We start from the raw sequence: 15,208 nt of genomic DNA, 5'->3' as shown, positions 1-15,208 counted from the left end.
TCAAACAAGACACATTTTTCAACGCGTTCAAAAATAAACCCACAACCACAAAGGGGAGCGTTGCAAATGTGTGTTAGACCGCCGCTCGGTTTGCCGGTTTTTGGTCGTACATTCAACTCTCCATTTTTGGCTCCACCGTCGACGCCCTCTTTCTCGCTCCCACTACTGCGGTTGAGCAATTCTTCCAAGCGGTGGTCGTCAGTGCGTGTGAATTTCAATTTAAAACAAAAAAACGGAAGCAACGAACCCTGCCCGCGCAATCTAAATAATGCGAAATAGTTGTGAACGAGATGGCGAGAGCCACAGATAAACATAGAGAGAGAGATAGAGACAGAGAGAAGAGAGAGAGAGAAAAAGAGAGATAGAGAGAGAGAGAGAGCGAGGATACTTTAGTTTTATTTCGGCGAATCGTACCCGTCGACAAAGCGGAGGACACACGGCACGGTATTCATGCCGCCGTAGACTGGGCGGAATGTGTGTGTGTGTGCGAACGTTGTTGCAAAAAGGGCACCCGGCGGCGGCGGGAGAACAGGAATGACTGCTGTACGCTACGGAAACCAACACACCATCAACAACAACAAAAAACTGCGCAAACGCTACGCTTTCCCCCGCTACGCCCAAAGCCCCCCTCCTCTGGGAGGGAATTTGGTAAAGTGTAGTGGAAAAAAAGCAAGCGACGAACGCACCACCACAAAGAACGCAAATGGGAAAATGAAGCCAAGGCACACAGCCACAAAAAAAAAACAAAAATGCACGCGAGCCCACTTTATGCAATGTGGCTTCTGGGGGGGTTTCTTCCCATACTCTCTATCTATCTCTCTTTCTCTCTCTCTCTCTCTCTGGAAAGGAGCTGTGCCTTTTTGCACATTGGAAAGTGCATACACACACACACTCACACACACGGGTGTACAACGAGTAGACGGTAGCAGTCGCCTGCTGTTGGTGGTGGTGATGCATTTGCATTTTCGTGCAGCACAAAAAAGAACTTTCCTTCCCTATAGAACCCGCTCCGACTAAACCCCTTCTTCTGCGCTCTTCGTGGTGCACACACACACACTTAACCTGAACCTCCTCACGGTCCCCCGCCGGGGAAGCACGGAGGAGTTTGGCGAATTGTCCGAATTGGAGGTTATAAAAAATTCAGCAAAAGTCGCTGGTGATATTTTTGAGTTTGCGCCGTACGTACGGGGGAAATGTACACCCACCCCCCCCCCACCCCCACTGGAGCTCCTTTTAAAGGCCGATGCCGCTTTTCATCGGAAGAAGAAAGGACAAACAGAGCGCTTGGAATTTCATATTACGACTGGAAAATATGTTTCATGCACGGTAATAAGTAGCTGCAAATACCCACCACCACCCACACAACAAAGCGCGCATACCGGTAGGAGATTCGAACGCGATACGCATACGGCGCCGCGCGTGTTGCATACGCAGACCGAGCAGTTACCGATGGCACCGTGCAGCCATCTCGCTGCTAGCGCGTCCATTGCGCTATAAGAATGCGAACGCGCTCGTTGGGTTGTATATTTTCCGCTGAGATAACAAGCGCGTATGGAACTGGGCCTAAACGATGCTCTTTCCCCACAAAACGACATGCCATTATGAGTAAGCCATCAAAGATAGCGAACACTTTACAAACACACACACTATCCCAACAGATAACCTGCTTGGCTTTCGCGAGGGATTTTTCTTTTCTTTTTTGCTGCTACTTTGGCTACCGTCTAAAGTGTTCCAAACACACCATAAACTTGCACACGAGATGTTATGGAGATGAGGAGAACCGAGAACCATTGCGACGATGACAGCAAGCAGCAGCAGCAGCAGCACGGCCTCTGTTCGGCCTGTTGCCTGTTTGTTGCTCCCTTTCCTTTCAGAGTAATTTACGCTTCCTTGTGCTACTTGAGCCCTACTACCGCCACTTTACCGCCCACTGTGAACGTACCCCTGTGTGGCGGCAACAGGGAGGGAAGCAAGTGCAGATTCTAATAAAGCTGTTCGCGTGTGTGCTCCGCGTACAATTAAGCTCGTGTGTCATCTCTCCTGCGAAGTGCGCGCACAGTTCGCGCACTCAGACACACACACACTGTCCAGTGCCCCCGTGGGGCAAAGTGTAATTTATTGCAAGTGGCCAGCAGTTTATCAAGACGGCACAAACTGGCCCCCGTGCAGCACCACCAGCACAAAAATGTGGAACAAATAGGGGGCGAATGCAGGAGCGGCAGGGAGGTGCGAGCAAAAGGGAGAGAAAAGAAAGAAAGAAAAAAACCCGCTACAACCCGTTCGCATCGTCGGCGGGCGGGTCTGTGTCTCGCAATGCGTGTATAATTAATGCAGCGCACGTTCGCTAACCTACAAACCTTCCAAAAATGGCAAGAACGCGACCAAGATGCGCGCACGACGGTCGATTGTCCCAACACAGGCAGCACAGTGTGTGTGTGTGTGTGTGGCTGCTTCTCTATTCAGTGCCGGTCTGTGTATCTCGCGCACATTCGCAGCACGCAAACATTTGTGCCGGTTGGAGCATTTCCGCCCGTGCTGGAATATTCTCGACATCGGGAGAATCGGCCATGGAAAATAACCTACCACGAAGTCATTCTCAGTGTAGTACGCTACATACACGTGGGGCTTTTTTGGTTCGATGAGGCCGCACACACACACACAGCCTGCGCTGCTGCTGTGGGCAATTGTTTGCACAGAGGGGGTTTTTCCTCCATTTTTTGGGAGTTGCTCTATCACCTAGAGGTGCGCGCAGCTGTGTTAATATATACGCATGTGGCAGCAGCAACACGAACCGTCGCACGGAACCTCGTGTACAGGTGATGTGTGTGTGTGTGTGTGTGTGTGAGTGTAGGAGAAGGCTAAACCCATCGCATGCAGGAGGCGTGATTCAGCCGGCACGGATATACGTCACACCGAAATTACACGCGTGTGACCGAATCTTCCGGAGTTTGCTGCGGAGAGTCTCTGTTGCTTTGGGCGATGTGCAGCGGTAGCTCACACCTACCTAAAGGTTGTGTATTTTTGTTGATATCACAAGGTGTCACTGATTCCCGCGAGAGGGCGCCACTGTGAGAGAATTCTGGATGATAAGCAAGGAAGAAGGTGCCACACAACAAAGCGAAGAACTCCTTTTTTATCTTAAAAAAATCTCATCTTTTTTCTTATTTTAATGGCTACACATTCACACTTCATGCAACGTAACTCCCTCCAGCAGCGCAAACGAGAGAAAAATCCAATCATCAAGTTGCTGCTGCACGAAAAGTTTCATCTCCAACAAAACCAAGAATTGATAACCCCCCGCCGCACAACAGATCGAGAGAGCGAGAGCGGCGCATCAACGCGCTCGACCACCAGCTCGCTTCTGACCTTGCGCATTACGCTGACGGTTTTGTTTGCGCTCCCTAGAACCGGAGCGTGTACGTGGCGGCGTGTGCTCTAGGCCCGGAGCTGATTTGGCCCCCCCGTAGCAAGTAGGTTACATCAATAAATTGTGTAATTACACGTGTAATGACGAAGTCTTCCCTGAAAGTGAATTACACCGCGGTTCGCAGCTGCAAGTCGGCAAAAGGCGCTCGCCAACCTTCGTGCAGGATTGTGTGACTCTAATCCGTCTAGATCGGTTAGCATCTGTGGTGCAAGGGCCCAAAAAATGCGGCCGACCCCAAAATTAGCATTCCAATCAGTACGCCACACACACACACACAAACACACCGTAAATCTGTATCGTAAACGGTGGTTGGATCGGGCGAAATTGTAGCGACCAAGAAAATAATTAAAAATAAAATAAAAAACATCGCATCCATCCCGGACGGGACCACCAAGCCAGCACACACACACACACACACGGTAGTAACCTCGTTTTGCTTTCTCTCCACCGTCCGTCCAACGGCTCGGCGGCTCGTCTCGCGCGGTCTGCCGCCACTGTACCAAAATGAGCAGTTAATTAAAGTTTTAATTGATACTTTGCATATTTTTACGAGCTGCTAATATACGGAGGAGTGCATACTGTTGTGCGCCCTTCCCTCTCCCTCTATCCCTCTTTCTCTCTCTCTCTCACTCTCCCTGATTGCCTTTGTGTTGGCGAACGACGGATCTGCCACTATAAAGTGGTGGCGTTTGTTTTCACCACGTTCACTCTCTCGCTCTTTCTCGATCTCCCGCAAAACAAAAAATGCCATAAAATGCCCCCCTCTCCTCTCCTCCCTCTCGCTCCCGAGAGCTTGGGCAATAAAAACGGAATCACACTTCACAACGGGCGCGCATTAGGTGTTGAGTGCATTTTATTGCATTTGCATCCAATCCCGTCCAGCCGGGGGAATATGGAAGGAGGCGACACACACGACGGGCTGTATCAAAAGTATCAAAACCCATTAACGTCACCTAACGGGGTCGAGCGAGGCGGCGTGTGAGAAAGAGCGATGACGGCGGTGTCGCACGGAAAGTGGTTTAGTGACTTCTTAATGTGTAATCATTTGAGATTTTACGATCTAGCCCTCCCGCGCCCCCCGGGGCTTGGCGTCGATGATTTGTCGGGGTCGTGACGGATCAGCTTCGCCTCGTGCGATTGCAGTTCAGCTTCCAGCTTACGTACAGGTTATAGATTTGCCCCCGTTTTTTGCTTTAATTTGTTAACTGTCAGCGCGCTCAAGGAGCAGGTTTGCGTGTTAGTTCAAAAGTAGATTACAGCACGCCTATCTTGAGCCTGCTACACACTTTAACATTCCCACTGAAACGGCTTAAATCATCGCTCGCATACTGGCTTGGAAATCGACGAGTGCCTGGCACTACCTTTTAAGTGCCATACTCTTCCTTGGCAAGTGGCTTTACCGACGCCGAACAACGCCAGCACTTCCCTGTTTAGACAAGGGCCAAACATAAACAACACGTCACGGGCGTCAGAACGGGCTTCCCGCATTCCCCTCTCCTTTTCCAAGCGTAAACATATCGCTATCGGCTACCGTCGACGGCCTCTACCAAGCCGCTCTCTGCCTGACTTGGCAGAACGTGCTTCGAAACCGAGGGCTAAAAAAGAGATTATGGAAATCGTGTTTTCTTGTTTAGTTTTCAAACATTCTCCATCGGTGTAGGGTTTAGGAATTGCTGCAAAACTTCCAACCAAAAGCTTCCCTTCTCGGTCAAACCGAAGCGGCTCGCTGATTCACTGCCCACAGCTCCCCAATGCTCCCTGATGTCCCGCGGAAGGGCAAAAGAGCAAGGACCATCAAATTGATTGCTCCAACAAAACAAAAGCATCTCCTACAGTGCACTGTAAGATCGCGTACAACAACAACAAAAACCTCCCCCTAGGAGGACGTCGGCGCCCATTCGCCGCTTAACCTCGGTGCGCCGACCCAACCCGGGTCGGTTCGATTTTGTTTTCACATCGCCGCGACCGTTCAGCTTTGCGTGATTAGAAAGTCAAAACATTCCCCTAGGAGCAGCGGGGGGGGGGGAGCTGCCTGTGCCTAACAAAGTTGCGCGGAATGTCGGCAGATGGCGTGGGCAGAATCCGCCCAGGCGGGGAGACAGTGTTTATCTCTATCACATGTAAATAGTTCAATAATTTTGCACTATGCATACTCACACCGGTCGTGCGTTGCAGCTGACTTACCTGGAATGAAGCAAAAAGAGAGAAAACAAATGCGAAATTACTATCTTGCACCAAACTAGATTTCTTAAACAATAAATTAATATTATTATTATTATTTAAAGGACTCAACACCAATTGGAATATCGAGATGGACGAAAATTATCTATAGACTCATTAGACTATCCCTGTCCATGGGCATCTTAAGTAAGAAGGGAACGATTGATACGACAAATCACAGTTCAGAATGATAAATTAAACTATAAATCAATGTTACACCGTGTTTTCGAACCCAACTAAACAATGTTAAGATGCGTTCAAATGTTTCCTTTCCCCAATACAAGGTCAGATTCGAACGTGCACATCATTATTCACCATCTTAACGATGATTTTCAACAGCCGTCATACTTTGTATTTACATCACAACAAAGTTTCAGTTCTTACAGATGATTTTCAACACATCACAAAGAACTGTCAAACTCAATCCAGCTTAAGACGTGTTGAAAATCATGTGAAAAAACTGATACAAGGGATTCCAAGTCACTTTCGAATGTAAACGTTGTTATTCACTGCGTGCAAGATGTTAATCCAAATTAATCTGATATTTCATTTCCATCATCATTATTTTTATTTTCTTCAGTATGATTTTCAACACGCCTCAAGCTGGATTGAGTTTGACAGGTATTTGTGATGTGTCGAAAATCATGTGTAAAAATTTAATTATGAAGCAAATACAACCTTGACAGCTGTTGAAACACATGTTGAAGGCGTTGAATTATATTATATGCACATTCGAATGTGACTTGGAAATTGTGATTCAAATACAACATTGAGGTTGCCTGTTAAATAAGTTTACAAAATCAATTAAAATGACGATCCAAACAATTTCAGTGCAACAAAATGAACATCAAAGAAACGAACCCGGGTAATATAAACGTATATTAATACATTTATATAAGCTTAACATTGTTTATTTGACCTCGAAAACGGTGTATAAATAAGCTCTACTGAGGCATAAATAAAATAGATAAACAAATCAAATTCAAATCAAATTATAATTCCTGAACAACGAACCTTTCGACTACTACAGATTTTTTGTGTACAGTGGGACCGATCAAGCAAAATGACTTGTTTTATGCCCTTTAGCTACCAAACGAATCAACTCATTTGCTTTGCTTCGGGAAACATTACAAGAGATCAATCACACACAGTCGCTGGAAGTCTTAACACGGTCTTTATGTGCAGTCTTTAGTCCAAATGCGAAACAAGTGCTTAAATGTTCCTCCCATGCAATGGCAGATGAACCAATTGACTTTAAAACACCATAAAAAAACGAAATAAAACAGCTACAAAACCTGATACCACAATTTCCTGATCACGTAACGCGCATGTGCTCATCCCGCGCTCAACACGCGCTGGCAGAGCACAGCAACGTGCGGCGGAAGTCTCACATCCGGAGTCTCCCGGCCACTGGCCAACCCACTAGCGCTGGGGGAAAACTTTAAGCGATAAGTTTGCCCCGCTCTCGGTGCGATGCAGTTTGAAGGGAGCTGTTGCTTCACGGAACTTCTAGAGTTGTTTTTACATTCCTTTTTTTGTGTGTATGTTGTAATAAAGCTCCTCAATTTCAGAGCAAGAAAGAGAGAGAGACGGAGAGGACCCCAAGAGGCGCAATTGACCAGCAAGTGGGGAGCAAAAACGTTGTTCGTGAAATGGTACTTACTTCCCTCTTCACCCTTCCCATAGCATGGTCTACCCCGTGTGTGTGTGTGTGTGTAGCGCAGATTTGTTAATTATGGGAACCGCTTGGCAAGTGGGTAATACCGAACGTGGTAACACTTCACACCTTCCAAACGGTTCGCAGCAGCGCGGAGCGGGAAGGGCAGGCAGCAGCAACTCCCCCAAAGGGAAGTTCGTGCTTGTTTTTCACGCTTAGCACCTTTCGTGGTGGATTGTGAAAATTAGACCATTCTAGCACGGCACAAAACGCGCCACAGCAAGGGAACAGGGAGAACGGGAGACATAAACATACTGCGCGCTGCACCAGGAAGTGGTTATAAATAATTACACGGCTGAGGAGGGAAGAAGGGTTCACTGGGTGGAGAAGGGAGGGCGATTTTACAAAACACAATTACACAAAAACACACTCAAATACACACTCTGTGTTGCTGCGGTTGCCACCCAAAACCTATTATTTATCAAAATTTGTAAACTTCAAACCCAATAATGGACCGAGCAGGGAAGGGGGGCACGGGTAACACCTGTTTCTCACCTGTGCCCGCATCACACCACCAGAAGGAAGGAAAGGAAGAAAAGGAGGAGGAGGAGGAGGGTCAAGAATGTCCACTTAACGGTGTGCAAATGAGTTGTGAAAATAGAAAAATAAAAAAAACTAAACCACAAAAATATGGCACACCAAGCGAGAAACCCCTCCCCCGTACCCTTTCCCTCCTATCCTAGCCAGAGTGATTATCATGCTGGTAATAATTTTGACACGCCTAGATCCACCACGCCCAGGAACGGGACTGCCCCACCACCAAAACCCTCGGCCCCCCGAAACCTTCGTGCGCGATCACGCGCGCCCACGGGTACTACGACTGGCGGCTACCGCCTTAATTAAAAGCCGACGCCGGAAGCCCTCCCCGCATCCTTACCTTATCATCGTCTCCTTCGCTATCACAGATATACCCTTTGCCGGAGCTGCAGCGACTGCTCGCGTCGCTGAGCCGGTCTCGCGAACTGTCCGGATCCCGCTGGGCCACCGAGGACGTCGTCAGTCGCTCCGAGGCGCGCCCACTATCGTCGGACGTGCCCGGATCGATGATCGAAGATAGGGAAAGATTCTGTGGAGAAAGAGAGAGAGAGAGCGAGAGTGAAATAGAGTGAAAAGGCGAAATTTGATTAGGGGAAAAGAGGGGCAAAGTGGTCCTTGTTAAGCAATTTAATGAATGTTTATTTGAATTTACAAAGAAACACTTGTTTTTTTTTTACATAATTCCATGCCGCTACTATTTATGTTTCAATTAAAACTACTAAATTAAAACTTCAATTAAAAAGTAAATATAAAGTTTTTTACATATAGCGCAAATGGGCATATGTAATCAAATCCTTGAAACGTTAAAACACTGGTGCAATATGTTCTTCTTTTTTCCGTTGCGTTGTCAGTTATGGCCTTCCTGTACCACTAGTGGACTTGGCTTTCAGGCTTTTATTGATTACCCACAGCAGGAGAGAGGGACGGTTCCGTGGTACAATCGTCAACTCGTACGACTCAATAACATGCCCGTCTTAGGTTCAAACCTAGAATGGACCGTCTCCCCGCAGCAAGGATATCCGGCTGAGTGGTAATGAATTAAGACTCGCAAGACTGTATAGGCCCGGCATGTCCGCGTAGGACGTTATGCTTAATTGAAGAAGAAGAAGAAGAAGAGGCAGCAATTTTGAATTGGACAGATAAAAGTTGCCATTTAGAAAAAAATATGTGTTATGTTTTTAATTTCATTCTGATAACCGTTACATACACATTTATGAAGATTCCACAACCACCCAAACTTGAATACGTATATCGTGTAAACATTGTTTTAGTTAAAGTACACGATGCCATAGATTTCGACTCTGCAACTAGGGTTATAAAATATATATAGACAGATATTCAATTTACACTTTGCTTTCGGATCCTTTTTTTCGGTCCCAAATCTCTTGAAATGTATCCTTCATCCTATCCTGTGCATTTATCCTATCCTGTGAAAAAACTGCTTAAATAAAGAGTGCCCATTGTGCCCCACATTCCCTTACATCACCAAAACCGATCCGATCCGGTGCCAGTACACCAGTCCGGGGTGCTTCTTGTTGCTCTTGTTGGTGGGATCGAAAAGTCAGGACAGGATTGTAATAGAAAACAACAACAACAACAACAACAACCTCTGCTAGTCATTTTAATAGCATCGCCGGCTCGCTTTTAATACCGAAAACAATTAATTAGCCCGGCCCAGTCATGCGAACCATCAACAATCTGTCAAACTGGTTCCCCGCCGATCACCTCCCCATCGGACGCAGGCCCCGAGTCACGCCACTCTTCCGGGAGTGAGCAATCAGTGCAACCCAGGGCTCTGGGGTGCCCGTGAGCGCGCTTCAACCGATCTGCGCTAATCGGGCCGCCACTATTAGCGGGTAATCTCTAACCGTCGGAGCTGCCCCAACCGCACTCCTCGCTCTTTTCCGGTGGCCTCACACCACCGTGCGCTATCTCTCGCCCCCCACCAAGCAACCCATCCAGCATCATCATCCAAACACTCTCTGTGAAGCGGGGTTTCGGTCCTCAGCGGAGGTTACACGTTGCAATAATCGGTATTTGCGGGTGCTCTAAGCCAAAGCGGGTCAAAATCGCGCGGGTGTGACTTGGCCTGCGGCGGCACCTGTTATGCACGCAGTGGACGCAAGGATGGAGTGAGGCTGGGTCGGCCTGAACAAAAAAAAAAGATGCACACATGCGCGGCCAACAACCCAATCGATGCGGCACGTACCACACTAAGACACTAAGCGCGAGAGAGAGAGAGAGAGAAAGCGAGAACAATCAGCGGGTTGAGGGGGAGAAGAAGCGAGTGGAAGGACAGGACGGTAATAGTTTACTTTACAACAAACTAAACATCAGCGAGCCGCTTGCAAACGGAATAAACAACGGTCAGCCGGGCCCTTTGGCTGTGGTGCCAAAGGGGGGCTCTCGGGAATTTGTTGCAGTTGACACGCGATTGTTTATAAACATTTAAACGGAATGGGGCGGAATGTGTCACACTTTGCGTTTCTCTTCTTTTTTTTTTGGTTTGTGATCGTCCGGTTAGTGCTGGGGAGGAATGTAAAATGGCACACGTCATGCACATAGGGTCGGTCGTACGTGACCTTTTTTTGCGTGGAGTGTTTTTGGAGTTAATTCCTAATGAATTCTTTCATGTTGGATGTTGGTAAGCGTCCAATATGCAAAATATTGAAACACTTTTTTGGAACTTAAGAAGAAGTACATTTTGAACATTATCAATATTCTTCAAAATCTGTCTAGAAGCAATATCCTCACTTTACTTCACTCAGAATATCTGCTAGAGATGATAGCATCCAGGGAGAGGTAACGTAGACACTGTCTGAGAAATCCTGGAGAGTGCCGTGCTAGCTCCAATACTGACGTTGAAGATGTTCTTTAGAAATTTAGGTCCGGCAGAAAATCTGGGATCTAGTGGTGTCTAGCAGCTATAAGTACGATAGATGCTATAGAGATTCTGAGAAATATGGCCGACGAGAGTCATAGACACACAGGATATTCCTAACAATACGACTAGCGAAATTCTTCTGATGGAAGCAGTGAAGATACACTAAACATACTTCAGAATGCGGCTAGAGGTGGAAGATATTCTCCAGAAATCAAAATCTCTTCCCCATCCACGCAGAAATGCTGCCTTTCCAATAGATCACACTATTTGAGTGGACGATTTTAGGAACAGTGAACGCCTTTGAACTACAGATTTCAGAATTTGCCTAGAAGTTCTGTCAAACATATGTTCACGATGCTACTGGATGTATACTTCAGAACTTTACCCGAAACAACACTACAAATTCTTCAGACTCTGAGTCCTGCCCAGAGACGGTACTCGCTCAAAAACATCATTAAAACTGGAAGCTGGTGTTACCCTGGCGATAACACTTGCAAACAACCGCTCCTGGAAGCTCCGCCACTTCAGCCTGCAGTATTGTTCGACGAGTGCTCCTTCAACTGCATTTACCAGTTGCAAAAATTAGTCTCAATATCCAAAGTGCGGCGCATAATGATTTCATCAACAAAAGTTATCGCACCCTACCCACCCTCACGAAACACTAACCACTCCTTCGCCCATCGAAAGCTCTCCGCTTCGGGGAAGATAGCTTCCCCCTTGAACGACCGCGGCCCGTTCCGGTAAAGTTATTCGCTTCTCGTAAAGCGGAACGCTGTTCCAATGGCTTTTCTTCGCGGCGGTACCCGCCCTTCCAGGAGGAGCAGGGGGTACCCATTTCGCGCAGAAGGAAACAAAAAGCGAACATCCGTTTCCACGCGCGGAACGCAAACGGCAAAAACAAGCGGCTTTTCGCTGAAAATCTCGAGCCACTGGGGTGGGGTAGAGTCTGTTGTGCACCCAGCGGCGGACCCAGTATGGAGCATTAGAGCAAACACAAACACCAGTGAACCATCCAGCCAGGCACAAAGCTGCTTCGGACGGTCCACCAACCGAGGCAGCCGACGAGATGTTCCACTGCACTGGAAAGCAAGATCCAGAGTAAAATAAACGAAACCAAACCCCAATGGCCCCGGGGGGGCTGGCAGTGTTGCGGAGGGGGGGAGTACAGCATCCGCACAGTAGTTTTTGCTTCGTGGCCAATAAACAAACACCGCACAGATCATTTCCAATAGCGGTACGGTCAACACATTGCACTACCGTTGGACGGCTTCTAGAGCAGGCGCGGAAGAACATTCCGATAAGAGTGTGGATTGAAGAGTCGTCCTGTGAGCTCGAAAAGATGGGAGGGCGGGCGGGGCACCAATGGACAAAGTAACCCGCTCGCACTACACTTCGCCAACGTGCGCGAATATTTTCGCGCGAGCGCTTCCATATTCCCACCATTCGCCGAACCGCCCAGGGCCGGAGCTCAATTGTCCCGCGGTGAAGATTATTGTTTTATTTTAACGATCCGCCCCGCGAGAGCGAGCGCGCCCGCTCGTTTGTTTACCGAACTGTTATAAACATCCATAAAATATTATTGCCCTGGCTGTTACGGGTGGCGCGCGAACGTAAACACCGCATCGCCGCTCGACGGGCGCGTCGATGAGCAACATTGACAGCTTGACAGCCACGTTTGCACGTTAGGGATGGGTGGGGTAAGCTACTCTCGGCGATGGTAGATTATTTTCCATGCCCCCCTTGACCCCACGGAACAGACCACGGAGAGCTAAATATACCGAGGAGCCGGCTTTACAACTCCGGTTTGAAACAAACCATCTGATACAACCCCCTCTTACAAGTAGTAGGGGCGTCCAGATCCAGGTCATTAGAGCTGGATCTGTTCATTGGGAAATAACTAAGTAGTATGTCACAAGATGGCCAACATGAGCAGTTTGGGATCTCCAATGTCTGCAATCTTTAGGTAGTATCTTGAGACTACACCTTTGAAGTAGGCAATTGCAAGGTATTAGTGATACCTAACCCATAATCAGTGATATCAGAAGGCGTGGTAGGCCCAAACTGAGGTAGCAAGATGGCGTGGAGGCGTCCGCCATTAAGGCCGGGATAACGTACTGGCAGACGAAGGCGTTAGTCCGTGCGCGGTTTCGGACACTCCTGAAGCAGGCCAAGACTGCAAAACGGTAGTAGCGCCCGATAAGTATGTGATACCTAACGTTTGCCATGACTACTAGATCATTGCTTCAAGAACAAGAATGAAAAAGAGAGTTTGAAGTCTTTGCATCTACCTCATACATATCTCAACAATTCTAAACCTTGTCAATATTTTGGAGCATTACGTTTGCTTCTCAATCTTCTGGACCTATTTGAGGGGAGTCTGGACCTATTTCTTTTGGGAGTCTATTTGAGCCTCTACTATACCCTAGGTCTTCATGTTTGGCTAATTACATTCTGACTCACAAATCTAAGTGCACTCCCCAATGCTCTGCTATCCCCTCTTTGCCGCCACTCACAGCCAAATCGAGATAGAGTCGTATACTTACATGTACCGCTGATAAATGATGGTTATGTTGATGGTGCTGTTGATGGTGGGGATGGTGTTGAAGATGAGGCGACTGCTGTTGCTGCTGTTGATGATGAAGATGGTGACTTTGCTGCTGCTGCTGTTGCTGCTGCTGCTGCTGCTGCTGCTGCTGCTGGTGATGATGATGCGGATGATGTAGTTGATGGTGGTTTGGATGATGCGTATTCGCGGTACTGTTGCTGTTCGGCGTGCCACTACTATTGCTGGCGGCACTGCTGCCACTGCTGCCCCTGCTGCCACTGATACCGTTCGTGCCGGTCGGACCGGGCGCACCGTTCGCCGTCACTGTCGTTGCCGCTGCCGCCGCCGCACTGCCGTTCACGTTCCGGCGCGGCGGCCCATTCGCAATGATGGCGGCAATGGTGAGATTATTTAGAGAACAGATATTACTGCTGCTGCCGCTGCTGCTGCTGCTATGGTTCTTACTGCTACTGTTCATATTGATGCTACTACCACTAGCCGGTACGCTATTGCTGCTGCCACTGTTTCGATTGCTGCTGTTGCTGTTGGCAGCCCGAACGCTGCTGCTGCTGTTGCTACCGTTACCGCTACTACTGCTGTTGCTACTACTGTTACTACTGCTACTGCTACTCCGATTGTTGGCGCTACCGGCCACACTGCTCGGCCCGTTGCCGGCGCTAACCGTGCCGGAATCACCGTTGACACCGTTCGGGGCGCCACTGTTACTATTGGTGGTGTTGCCGACTGCTCCATCACCACCACCACCAACGGGTAGTACCGTCGCCGCTGTCGGTCCGCTAACGCTCCCATTGCTCACCACATGATGGTTGTGATGCGCATGGTGGTGAACCGACGCGAACTGTTGCTGCTGCTGCTGCTGCTGCGGCGAATGCTGCTGCTGGTTGTGATTCCGGCTACTGTGGTTGTGGTGAGGATGCAGGTGGTTGTGGTTGTGCAGCCCGTGGCTGTTGTGGTGCCCGTGGCTGTTGTGAAGGTGATTGTGATGATTGGTCCCACCGGGCGCACCACCGTTGGCTGCGATCAGTGCCATATCACTGCCGGAGCCGCGGGCACCTGTCGCCGATGCTACCGCCGGTACGCTGCCGCTGCCACTACCGGCCGGACCAGTGCCGTGGTGCGTCAGCCCTTCGCCGTTCGGTGTGCGCTCGTTAACGCTGCCCGGTGGTCCCACCACACCGTGATGCTGCTGCTGCTGCAGATGGTGCAGCTGATGGTGGGTGTTGTTGACCGGCGACCAGTCGCCGCCATTGACGTTGCTTACTACTGCCGCTGCTGCTCCGGTACCTGCTGCTCCTCCAACGGCTCCTCCTGCTCCACCCGGCCCGGGTGTACCGGGGGCCGTACCACCACCGGGGCTGGCAGCGTTCGCACCGGCATGGTTCTCACTATTGTTAATGCTGTTGTTGTTCTTGTTCGTTACCAACGGCACCACGCCGGTGCCGCCGAGCGACTTCTCCGCCAGCTTCGACGGCGTGGTGTCGATTATCTTCGGCGGCTTTTCCTCCGGCACCATCACAGTTGTCAGTTCCACGATCGACGACAGTCGCTTCTCATTGCGCTTGTTGGCGACCTTTATCGCAAACTGGTGGGAAGGGAAAGAGAAAGATGATGGAGTGGAATTAGTAGATGTGTTGGATGCACTAGATCTATCCTGACAAGGATCTAATCGCATTCTGGAAAGACGTTGTGACCTTACACCGATTCTTTAGGAACATCTTTTACTGGATCTGTCTTTGGAAGTATTCTTGATTCGTCCGCAGCTCCATATTTTGGAACTATTTATATATGAAAAGATCTTATCCGACAAGGTTCTCAATCCTGATAAGGTTCCAATCCTTTTCTGAAGTAAGGTTACAA

General features: G+C 48.8%; 1 protein-coding gene across 6 annotated transcripts in view; it reads right to left on the bottom strand.

Annotated features, from left to right (window-relative positions):
- Nucleotides 1–15,208, bottom strand: part of LOC120905740 (nascent polypeptide-associated complex subunit alpha, muscle-specific form) — a 100,809-nt gene that overhangs the window by 65,745 nt on the left and 19,856 nt on the right. For all 6 annotated transcript variants that reach the window (XM_040316779.1, XM_040316778.1, XM_040316780.1 and 3 more), the window contains 2 exons: nt 13,329–14,933; nt 8,242–8,430 (listed from right to left, as the gene is read on the bottom strand). In XM_040316779.1, coding sequence (XP_040172713.1) covers nt 8,242–8,430; nt 13,329–14,933 — 1,794 coding nt within the window. The remainder of the gene's footprint in view (nt 1–8,241; nt 8,431–13,328; nt 14,934–15,208) is intronic.

This window comes from Anopheles arabiensis, chromosome X (assembly GCF_016920715.1).
Source record: "Anopheles arabiensis isolate DONGOLA chromosome X, AaraD3, whole genome shotgun sequence".
Taxonomy (NCBI): domain Eukaryota; kingdom Metazoa; phylum Arthropoda; class Insecta; order Diptera; family Culicidae; genus Anopheles; species Anopheles arabiensis.
Note: the sequence above shows the minus strand (reverse complement) of the source record. Positions and strands in the feature narration are given on the sequence as shown.